The 11,389-nt window shown below is 36.2% G+C and overlaps 1 protein-coding gene across 1 annotated transcript; it reads right to left on the reverse strand.

The window, feature by feature from the left end:
* Positions 1 to 10,860: 10,860 nt before the first annotated feature.
* Positions 10,861 to 11,166, reverse strand: LOC138881674 (secreted RxLR effector protein 161-like). The gene has a single exon (XM_070161924.1). The coding sequence runs from the start codon at positions 11,164 to 11,166 to the stop codon at positions 10,861 to 10,863; it is 306 nt and encodes a 101-aa protein (XP_070018025.1).
* Between the last annotated feature and the right edge of the window lie 223 nt (positions 11,167 to 11,389).

Below are 11,389 nucleotides of genomic sequence, written 5' to 3' on the forward strand. Positions count from 1 at the left end.
AGGCCCTTTGCAATTGATGTTCAAACCTTGGCTAATCGGTTTGTGAGACCGGACATTTCTGAGCCCAGTCGGGTGTTGGCCTGTGTGGTTTCTTGGTCTTCCTTATATGATCGCATCAGAAAATGCCAGTATGATGATCCGTATTTGCTTGTCCTTAAGGACAGAGCATGATGATGCCAGGAATGTGACTATAGATGATGATGGCATATTGAGGATGCAGGGCCGTATCTGTGTGCCCAATGTAGATAGGCTTAGAGAGTTAATTCTGGAGGAGGCCCACAGCTCGCGGTATTCTATTCATCCGGGTGCCGCGAAGATGTATCAGGACTTGAGACAGTACTATTGGTGGAGAAGAATGAAGAAAGATATTGTAGGTTATGTAGCTTGGTGTCTCAACTGTCAGCAGGTGAAATATGAGCATCAGAAACCGGGTGGTTTGCTTCAGCGGATGATTATCCCAAAATGGAAGTGGGAGAGAGTTACCATGGATTTTGTGAGTGGTCTTCCTCAGACTTTGAAGAAATTTGATTCTATTTGGGTGATTGTGGATCGGCTGACCAAGTCCGCGCACTTCATTACGGTGTGTACTACTTATTCTTCGGAGCGTTGGCAGGGATATTTATCCGAGAGATTGTGCGATTGCACGGTGTTCCAGTTTACATCATCTCAGATAGAGGTACTCAGTTTACTTCCCAATTTTAGGGGACTTTTCAGCGAGAATTGGGTACCCAGGTGGAGTTTAGCACAACATTTCATCCTCAGACGGACGGACAGTCTGAGCGTACTATTCAGATATTGGAGGATATGTTTCATGCCTATGTGATTGATTTCGGAGGTTCTTGGGATGAGTTTCTGCCGCTTGCAGAGTTTGCCTACAATAACAGCTATCAGTCCAGCATTCAGATGGCACCGTATGAGGCTTTGTATGGAAGGTGGTATAGATTTCCAGTTGGTTGGTCCCGAGCCCGGCAAGGCTAGGCTATTGGGGACAGATTTGGTTCATGATGCCTTAGAGAATGTGAAGGTGATTCAGGAAAGGCTTCGTACAGTGCAGTCGCGTCAGAAGAGTATGCGGACCGAAAAGTTCGAGATGTGTCCTACATGGTTGGTGAGAAGGTCTTGCTGAAGGTTTCGCCCATGAAGGGTGTTATGAGATTTGGAAAGAAAGGAAACTTGAGTCCACGATTCATCAGACCTTTTGAGGTACTTAGGAGGATTGTGGAGGTGGCCTATATGCTTGCTTTGCCACTCATCTTGTCGAGTGTGCATCCGGTATTTCATGTTTCTATGCTCCGGAAGTATGTTGGGGACTCGTCCCATGTTTTGGATTTCAGCACGGTTCAGTTGGATGGTGATTTGACCTTTGATGTGGAGCCAGTGGCTATTTTGGGTCGTCAAGTTCGAAAATTGTGGTCAAAGGATATATCTTATGTAAAAGTGCAGTGGAGAGGTCGGCCCGTGGAGGAAGCTACCTGGGAGACCGAGCGGGAGATGCGGAGCAGATATGCTTACCTGTTTGAGGCTCTAGGTATGTTTCTTGACCCGCTCGAGGATGAGCGTTTATTTAAGTTGGGGAGGATGTGACGACCCGACCCGTCGTCTCATGAGTTACTGCCCCGTTTTCCCCATTTCCTATTTCCTTATGCTTAATTATCAGTGTTGGGTGTGAACTAGTTGATTCGGAAAAGTTTTGAAAGGAATTGAGACATTTAATCTCTTTTAAGAAGGTTTAAGTTGAAAAAGTCAACCGGACGCTGACTTATGAGTTAGAGGGCTCGGATGTGAGTTCCGATGGTTCAGTTAGCTTCGGGAGGTGATTTTTGACTTAGGAGTGTGATCAGAAGTGGTTTTGGAGGTCCGGTGTAGAATTAGGCTTGAATTGGCGAAGTTAGTATTTTGGCGATTTTCGATTGATAGGTGAGATTTTGATCCGGGGGTCGGAATGGAATTCTGAGAGTTGTTGTAGCTTCGTTATGTTATTTGGGATTTGTGTGCAAAATTTAAAGTCATTCCAGATTCATTTTATACGTTTCGGCATGCGCTTTGTAAAAGGAAAAGTTTAAAACTCATAAGTCTGAATTGTGGTGTGAATTGTAGTTTTGACGTTGCTTGGCATGATTTGAAACTCCGACTAAGTCCACATGATATTTTAGGACTTCTTGATATATTTGATTGAGGTCCCTAGGGCCTCGGGTGGAGTTTGGATGGTTATTGAAGTTTAACTTGAGCATTTTAAGAATGTTTTGATGTCGTTCTTCAAGAGTAAATGGTATCACATTATGCAAATGAGCTTCAAATTCAGTTTTTATTGAAGCATTAGATCTGTATCGAAATTTCGGAGTCATAGCAAAAAGAATCATCCAATTCGGACATCACATGAGAGAGTTATGCCCATTTTCGTGTCGGGGAAAAATAATTTCCCATCGCCAGCGCCCAGGGTAGCACGTGGCGCCATCCATGGCGCCGGGATTTATTTTGGCTACTAGAACCAGCGCCACCTGTGGCGCCCGAATCAGAAAAATGTTATAAAACGGGATTTTTCATTTTTGACAAAAATAGAGTTGGGGGAGCTCGGGTGAGGCAATTTTTCGAGAGATTTTCAAGAAAAACATCTGGGTAAGTGTTCTTAACTCAATTTTTGGTAAGATTACTCGAATCCATCGTTGGTTTTAACATTTAATTTGTGATTTTAGTTGGTAAAATCTTGAAAATCCTCTTAGTTTAATTTGAAGATTTGAGGGTCGAGTTGATGTCGGATTTTGGTAAAATTCGTATGGTTGAACTCGTTGAGAGATAAGGAACTAGTTGATGTAAATATTTCTGAGTTTTGAGAAGTGGGCCCAGGGCTCGGGTTTTGTTAATTTTGAGATTTTTGGTGCTTTTTGATTGTTTTTGCTTGGGCCTAGTTCCCTTAGCATATTGTGACATATTCGTTCTGATTTTAAATAGATTCGACGCGCGTGGAGGCCAATTTAAGGGGCAAAGGCATCGCACGCTAGAGTTTTAGCCAGTTCGAGGTGAGTAATTGATGTAAATGATGTCCTGAGGGTTTGAAACCCCGGAATTTCACATCGTAACGCTATATTGAGGTGACTTGCACGCCGGATAACGGGCGTGGGGTAGAGCACCATTGGGGATTGTGACTTGGTCCGTCCCGAGAGATATTTTTACCATGTTTTCTACTTGAACTGAATTGCGAATCATCCTTACTTGGATTTAACTGTTACATTTGGGCTTCTTGCCAATTATTTGAATCCTTCAGGGATTGACATCACTGTTTTCGCATACATGCATATCATTTGATCTTAGTCTAAGGTTTTTAAATACTGTTTTGCAAACTCATCCATCTTTCTAAGATTTGAAAACTTAAATGGTATTTTTAAATGATATTTCGGGCTGAGAACTACTGTTTTACAAATGCCCAAGGGGCTTATGATGGTTTCTGGACTAAGCATGGATCGGGCTACGCGCCGCAGCAGTATTACATTGATATTGAGGCCGAGAGCCTAGTTGATTACATTAATATTGAGGCCAAGAGCCTGGTTAATTATACTGAGATTGATATGAGGCCGAGGGCCTAGATTTGATGCCACGAGATGGCTTGATATTGCGCTTGGGCTGTAGGAGCCCCTTCGGAGTCTTCACACACCCCCAGTGAGCGCCGTCGACGATAAATAAATGGATGGCTCGGGTTGCACGCCGCAGTGGGTACTAGAGTGTACCATCATATGCATTGCATTGCACTCATGCATTTGTTTTTATCTGTTATACCTGTCTCAGTATTTGGTACTCTGACTTAATTGACTTGTTGCTTCACTATTTGTTGTTCTAAACTTCCAATTATAGTTTACTTTGTATTTTTCCATGATTTCTTATTCTCAACCTTTATTTATGTTTATTACTCACTGGGTCGGAGTACTCACATTACTCCCTGCACCTTGTGTGCAGATCCAGGTACACTACAGGCTGAGTGAGGATTTGTTTAGCTGAGCAGCAGTATCCGGGAGTATCGAGGTAGCTGCATGGCGTTCGCAGCCTTGATCTCTCCCATCTATCTCTATCTTTTATTCCGTATTTTTCCTGGACAGACTTGTAATAGGTGGATATTTTGTATTAGAGGCTCATATTCGTGACACCGAATTCTGTTGGTATATGGTGTGGTATTTTAATTGAACTTCCACAGATTTTATTATAAATTATACACTTGAATAAAATGACTTAGTAAATTCTCTGTGATATTTATCTATAATCTGAATAAGAATTTGGGATAATGTTGTTAAATGGTCGGGCTTGCCTAACAGTGTGTTGCGCGCTATCATGACCGGGGTTGGGGTCGTGACACCTAAAATCTCTCTAAATATAGACATTCACCTTAAATATAATTCTATTTATAACACTCCCCTTTGAATGTCTATTCAATAGATTATGTGCCTCGTTAAAACCTTAACTAAATAAAATCCAGTGGGAAAAAGTTCTAGAGAAGGAAAAAGAGTACACATATCTAACAATACGCCTTTTGGTTGCCTCGTTAAAAACCTTGCAAGGAAAACCCAGTGGGACAAATCCTCGTAAAGGAAAAAGAGTACAACGCGTATTAACTCCTCCTGATGAGAGCATTAATTCACATACTTGAGCCTTCGCATTCCAATCTTGTACACTAGCTTCTTGAAGGTTGATGTCGGTAGAGATTTGGTGAACAAATCAGCCTCATTAACTTGAACGAATTTGTTTCACCTTGAAATCATCATCCCTAATAGATGTATTGTCTTCATATGATCTTGTTGGAATCGTCATTTCAATATCTTCACATAGAGGTGAAAACTCTTGCTATCATATTATCATGCTGATAGTTATAGCAAGGTACATTTGTGCACAAATTGCACTGAGGAAGTGGTACTTCAAGATCAAGAATTGTATATGCTTCAAGCAATTTAAATCTTTCAGGGATTATCATATTAGTTAAGTAATATAAATAGACTTTATTTACATCAATTTTTCATGTCATGCTAGACATATAAGATATCAAAAACTGATTGCACATACCATTGACTTATACTTTCAGGTGTTTGAACTGCATGTCCAAAATTACATGTCTTTCATATGAAACCAATTCTACTTGAATTGTTTCTCTTCCATTTGGCGAATATTTTTGTGTCTGCATTCGACAGACTTAAGATCCTCATCTATTCTTAGCGTTATGATAGATGTCATCGACGAACATTTTATATCGATTCCAACCTCCTTATTTTTCAAAAAGACATAACATAGAGATCTCTTCATTCATTTCAGTTATCTGAACCTCTCCTGAGAATTTATGAAGTGTTATGTCATGTGATTTTCTTGATTGCTTGCCTTCTTATTATGATCATTTGCTCATCTTCTTTATCAAAAAGTTTATTTGAAATCAATTTGTCTATACGCCTTAAGCGTACCACAGACTTTGTCCTTCTAGGATTTATTCTAATAAGAGTATTTGCATTGAGAATATAGTTACTTTCTTTGGGTCAGCAGATTCATCTGACATATTTTGTAATATATTGCAAATGAATTATCTTTTTATGAACTTCAAGTTCATATTTTCGTATTCACGGATCTAGATATACAAATGATAATTCATTCCACGTAACTTACTGTTTATCTTGTCTCCCCCTCATGTTAGAAAAACTAACTTGCTTCCTCAATTTTGAAAACTCACCTTTGTGTGTTATGGTGTTAATCAAAATATACACCGCACATTAATAATAATAAGATGAAATTATTTGGTTCCTGACCCTGAACCACATGTGAGGGGAGAATGTAATATACTTTCGTATATAACCTATATCAAACTGATATAGATAACTTTGTTCTCATAAGCAATAATTTAGCTATTAAGTGGAGCCACTCAATAAATTATTTTGCTAAACAAACTGTGATGTAAACCAACTTATCAAGATGAACTTCTTGAATAGAAAATCTAAATATTATGCTCGAAATTAAATTATTGAGCAAGTTACCTCGCAAAACACATGTTGCGGATTAATAATAATTGCACATGTAACCATATCATAGATGCATCTTATGTGGTATACATGGCAGGTGAATGGGCCCATATTCACCTTTGATATTTTCAGTATTAATGGGATTCAATCCCAATTTTAGTTAGTCTATTAATTAATGAGAACAAGCAACGTAAGAGAATTTGTAAAGAACTTTGTAGTTCTTTAATATTTATCCATGTGAATTCTCTTTTATTTTTGCACATCATCCTTAAATTAACATGGCTAAATCAATTATGCCAACTGAATAAATTATCAATATTGATAAACTTCAGGTTTATACCATGATGTTTGCAATTATCAATAAACTCCAAGTTTATTATGATATGGGTTTGTATATCAATAAACTTCTACTTTATTGTGGCATTCTTTTGTTTGTGTAGAAGCGAGTTGCTTTTCACATACATATTACCCCGCTACAAGTTGTAGTATTAGAAGATATTAAATCTTTCATTTATTTATAGTCTCAATATAACCAATCGCTTTCGTGAATACTTTAGAAACTCAATAAGTTTCTTTGAGACTTACTACAACATAATGCCTTATTGGTACTCAATTTTGTTCCTCCAAAATAGTAATAATTGGCTCTTCCAGAGCTCTCAATTAATTTTGTACTACCACGTATTCATCAACATCCATATGGTGAATATCTCTTTTAAAGAGAAAGTTATACCATTATGGTCATGGTCAAAATTATGCGCAAGATCTATTTTTTGCATTACTGTTATCCTTTAATAAGCACATTGCCAAAATATTTTGGCGTATAATAGGTACGTGATCAATGATCATTCATGTCATAATAATGACATTATTTTCTTATATCATCTCAGACCTCCTTCTAGAGGTGAGTGTGGTATATCCACTACCACTAGCATGTTCATATTCTTCCAAGAATGAATATGTATTCATAAATCAGATGTTGTCACATTCACATCATGAATGGATCATAATCATCTATATGTTCTTTACAAAATCTCATGTCAAATCAACGACAAATATTATTTTCTTAGAGTGAAGGATTATTTTGAGAATCCTTGTTATTCTCATTACATAATGATGACGATTATAATTTCGTCTATTTCCACGTCCACATCCATTGATACCTTCAAGGTAATAATTTTGTCTTCTTTCAGACTTATCATATATTGCTATCGCATTCTCTTAAGGGAATGAGAATGAAGCAAATTCAATGGGACGAGTTTTCACTTCGTGTGCTCACGATCATACATGACTTTGATCATGGCAAGACATAGAAATTTTACCACTTCCAGTGGTTATAATTTCTCACTAACTCCATTAGAGTTATAATCAAAATTTATTGTCTTAGCTTGTATTTAAAATCAAATTATAGAATCTCAAGAATTTAAAAGAGAAAAATAAGATAAAATACTTACCTTAAAACCAGAATTTAATCATGAAGGAAGTTCATGGAACAATTGACAATCATTATGCTTAATCTCAAAGCTTCTACCCAATTGGTTAGAGTATCGTGCTGATAACATGTGATGAAAACAATAAAAGAAGAAGAAGAGTATTGCAGAGAAAAGTAAGGTGAGAGAATTTTTATTGATTTGAGATGAATTACAATAGAATAGGACCCCTCTATTTATAGGGAAAAGTGAATTAGCCACCAAGTAACAAGCCTAAAATCTCTCTAAATATAGACATTTACCTTAAATACAATTCTATTTATAACAGATTTCTCAATTTTTAAATATTTTTAAAACACTAATATCTTAATCCGGATAAAAATAACATACTAGTTTTATCGCAAAAAAAACAAAAAACAACATGGAAACACATTCAAGACAACTAATATTATACGAGTTTCGACATAAACTAATTTCAGAATACCTCGATTTATGTTTTTTGAAAAGTCGATAAATTAAAATTTTGAGCCCGAAACGAGGAAACCTCAACAATAGAAGGCTTGGGTTGGATGTGGGACCTACAATCTTATCATTTTGTGTTGGGATCCACTCGAATATTTTTGGAGAAAAATAGGGGGGGCGCAGTTTTGTTTTTTTTTTAAAATGGGGGGAAGTCATCTGGTTTCTGTCGTTGGGGAAGAAGGAGGGTTTATTAATGAGAAGGTATAGTGCGGTATATAAATGTGCTAAACCCAGTATATTACGATATATAATGCGTTATACCTCTCTGTCACATCATGTCAGCATATCGTTGTTTATTCATGCGCTTTACCTATATAGCGTGGTTTTACACCACGCTATACTTTAACGGCCAAAACACCGTTAAAATATAGTGTGATGTAAAACCGCAGTATATATAGAAATGTCACATTTTTTAAGCATTAAAAACGTATTTTAAGTCAAAATCAACAACATTTAGGTTTTGGATTCCCATAAAGTCCTTTAATTTAATAAAAAGGAACAAAAATAGAGAAAACGCAGTTTCCATACTAATCAATTTGCCAAACATTTTCAGAAAGGCACCTCCAAAAAAAGCGGCCTAAGTAATATATACAAGCACAACATAATATTAGTTGTTATAGTCTTGTTGCATGTAACATGTACTATAATCAACATAGGACAAGTACTACAAGATATTGCGGAGGACAAAAGTATCCATGTGGAAAATATACATGTACCAGCTCACACATAAATATCATGTCTCTTAGAACTTGTTTTTAGTATGATGGATAAGTAAAAATAATGCTCTGATCAAAATTTAGTATCGCCTTATCCTTTGTTTGGTTATTAATTCTGGGATAAGTTATCTCGCAATAAAAAATAGTATCGTAATAACTTATACCCCCATGATAAAGCAATAAAATAACAATCTCAGGATTAATACAATATACCAAACAATCAATAAGAAATAATCTCAGTATGACTAATCCCACCATAACAAATCCCAACATAACTTGTCTTCAAACCAAACGACCCCTTAAGGCTCGTTTCGTATGAGATAAGAGATAATTAAACCCGGAATTAAATTTGAGATGAGTTTATCCCACGTTTGGTTGGGATAAAATTGTGGTATAATGTAGTGTTATTTTTATCCATATGGGAGAATATAATAATAATCCTGGGATAACTAATTACAAAATAATTAATTGTAGGATAACTTGTTTTGTTAGAATATGCACAGCGGAAGCAACCATACAAACCAGACATCAAATACATGTAAACTAGACAATGCTATAATTACGAGATTAGAAGCACTAACTTCTTGAAATCGTTGCACAAATCCTCCACACAACAAGAATCCAGGGATGCAGTCTTCTATTATGGTCCTAGTAAGACCTTGGACGAATTTGCTTTGAGTGGGCAAGAACAATACAACTCTAAAAGGTAAGTTATTGGGTGAAGATTGTCTTCCTTAAGTAGACACGTTTTTCAGCCAAAAATAGGACTCCAAAAACGTGTAGGATTCTAATTGCACAAGTAGAATCCTACTCTAACTCTACCGGATGACTTTTCTCTTAAGTCACTTTTAGTCAGTCTAGGTTTTTACTAGGTATAGCAGGGACCACAAAAATAATAAGAGGCTAGTAATTATAGTATTAATTTAAAATATTGCATGAATTAATTCTTATTATAATTAATTGCATTTTATTCCACTAAAAAACTGCAATTGAACTCCTCAATATGAATTTCGAAAATTCACTAACACTTATTTTAACTCCCTATGTTAAGATCCCAAATACCAGTTAATTAAATTAAATCACTGAAAATTTAATTTAATCAACTAATTAAATCCTTTATACTTCCACTTAAACTATTTCATGTGATGGATACAAAATCCAATGGTCGGGTTTTCACATGAAAACTTATAAGCTTACATAAAGGGGTATCATCTAACTTAAAACCGAGTCATGGATTTTATCAACTAATTATTATTTCACAAATGCTATTCGTTATTGTCCAATTTATTAGGCATACACTAACTCTGAATAGAGTTGTACCTTTTGATAAATCAAAACAATAAACAAATCACATTGATCATAATAATTATATCAAGATTAGGAGTATAAGCTCATTTAATGAATTAGAGAAAATGTTTTATGTATATTAAATACAAAAATATCTTTTCTCCACTTGGTCCTTTCAATATACACTAAGTATACTAGCACAAGAAGTTAGAGTAAAACCACTCTCATAATCAAGATAAATTATACTATAATCTTGTGCTACAATCATCAAGATATTCTGCCCAATAATATCTTCGATTGTGAACATAGTTTATTAATTATGAGAACCGATAATTTAATCTTCTGTGCATGAGCTAAGACTCCATACACTAAATTGTCTATTCCATAACTAAAATGACACATGTAACAAATGATCTATTTAAAATAGTACTTTATTGAATTGAATAAATTAAATAAATAATTATTTCATAAAGAATAAAATAAAATACTATGTCTAAACCGCATGGTTAATAGTATATCCCAACAATCTCCCACTTAGACTCATAACCATGTGTCTACTACTCTAATACCCATTCCTTCTACATGCTTGTCAAAAATCTCCTGTGGCAAGCTTTTTGTAAACGGGTCTGCCAAATTGTCCTCTGACGCAATCTTCAACACTCTTGCATCACCTCTCTGAGTTATGTCCCGAATTAAGTGATATTTACGCTCTATATGCTTACTCCTTTTATAGATTCTTGGTTCCTTCGAGTTTGCAACTGCACCACTATTGTCACAATAAAGTACAATCGGTGTTTGAACCGAAGGAACTACATTAAACTCTTTTAGAAAGTTTCCGAGCCAAACAACCTCTTTAGCTGCCTCAGATGCAGCCATATATTCGGCTTCCATGGTGGAATCAGCAATACATGATTGCTTGATGCTCCTTCAACTTATGGCTCCACCTCCTAGGATAAAAACATATCCTGAGGTAGATTTTCTAGAATCTCTATCTGACTGAAAATCTGAATCAGTATAGCCAATGGGTGCAAGATCACTTGAGTGATAAACCAACATATAATCCCTAGTTCTTTTCAAGTACTTGATTATATGTTTAACGACAGTCCAGTGTTCTCGTCCAAGATTAGACTGAAATCTACTAACCATGCCAATAGCAAAGCAGATATCAGGCCTAGTATATAGCATAGCATACATGAAACACCCTACAACAGAAGCATAAGGGACCGCCTTCATCTTTTCTAGTCGTTTTTGGGGAAAAAATTTTCGACAGAGAAATTCCATGTCTAAAAGGGAGAAAGTCTTTCTTGGAATATTGCATGCTAAACCTGTTGAGAATAGTATCAATATAAAACACTTGGGATAAGCCTAATATCTTTCGCTTGCGATCTCGCATAAGTTTGATCCCAAGGATATGTCCTGCCTGTCCCAAGTCTTTCATATCGAAACGCGAGGACAA

This window comes from Nicotiana sylvestris, chromosome 11, assembly GCF_000393655.2.
Source record: "Nicotiana sylvestris chromosome 11, ASM39365v2, whole genome shotgun sequence".
Classification (NCBI taxonomy): domain Eukaryota; kingdom Viridiplantae; phylum Streptophyta; class Magnoliopsida; order Solanales; family Solanaceae; genus Nicotiana; species Nicotiana sylvestris.

What these genes read in the sequence shown, in the direction of transcription:
- LOC138881674 (XM_070161924.1), bottom strand. Translation starts at nt 11,166, where the DNA reads ATGAAGGCGGTCCCTTATGCTTCTGTTGTAGGGTGTTTCATGTATGCT.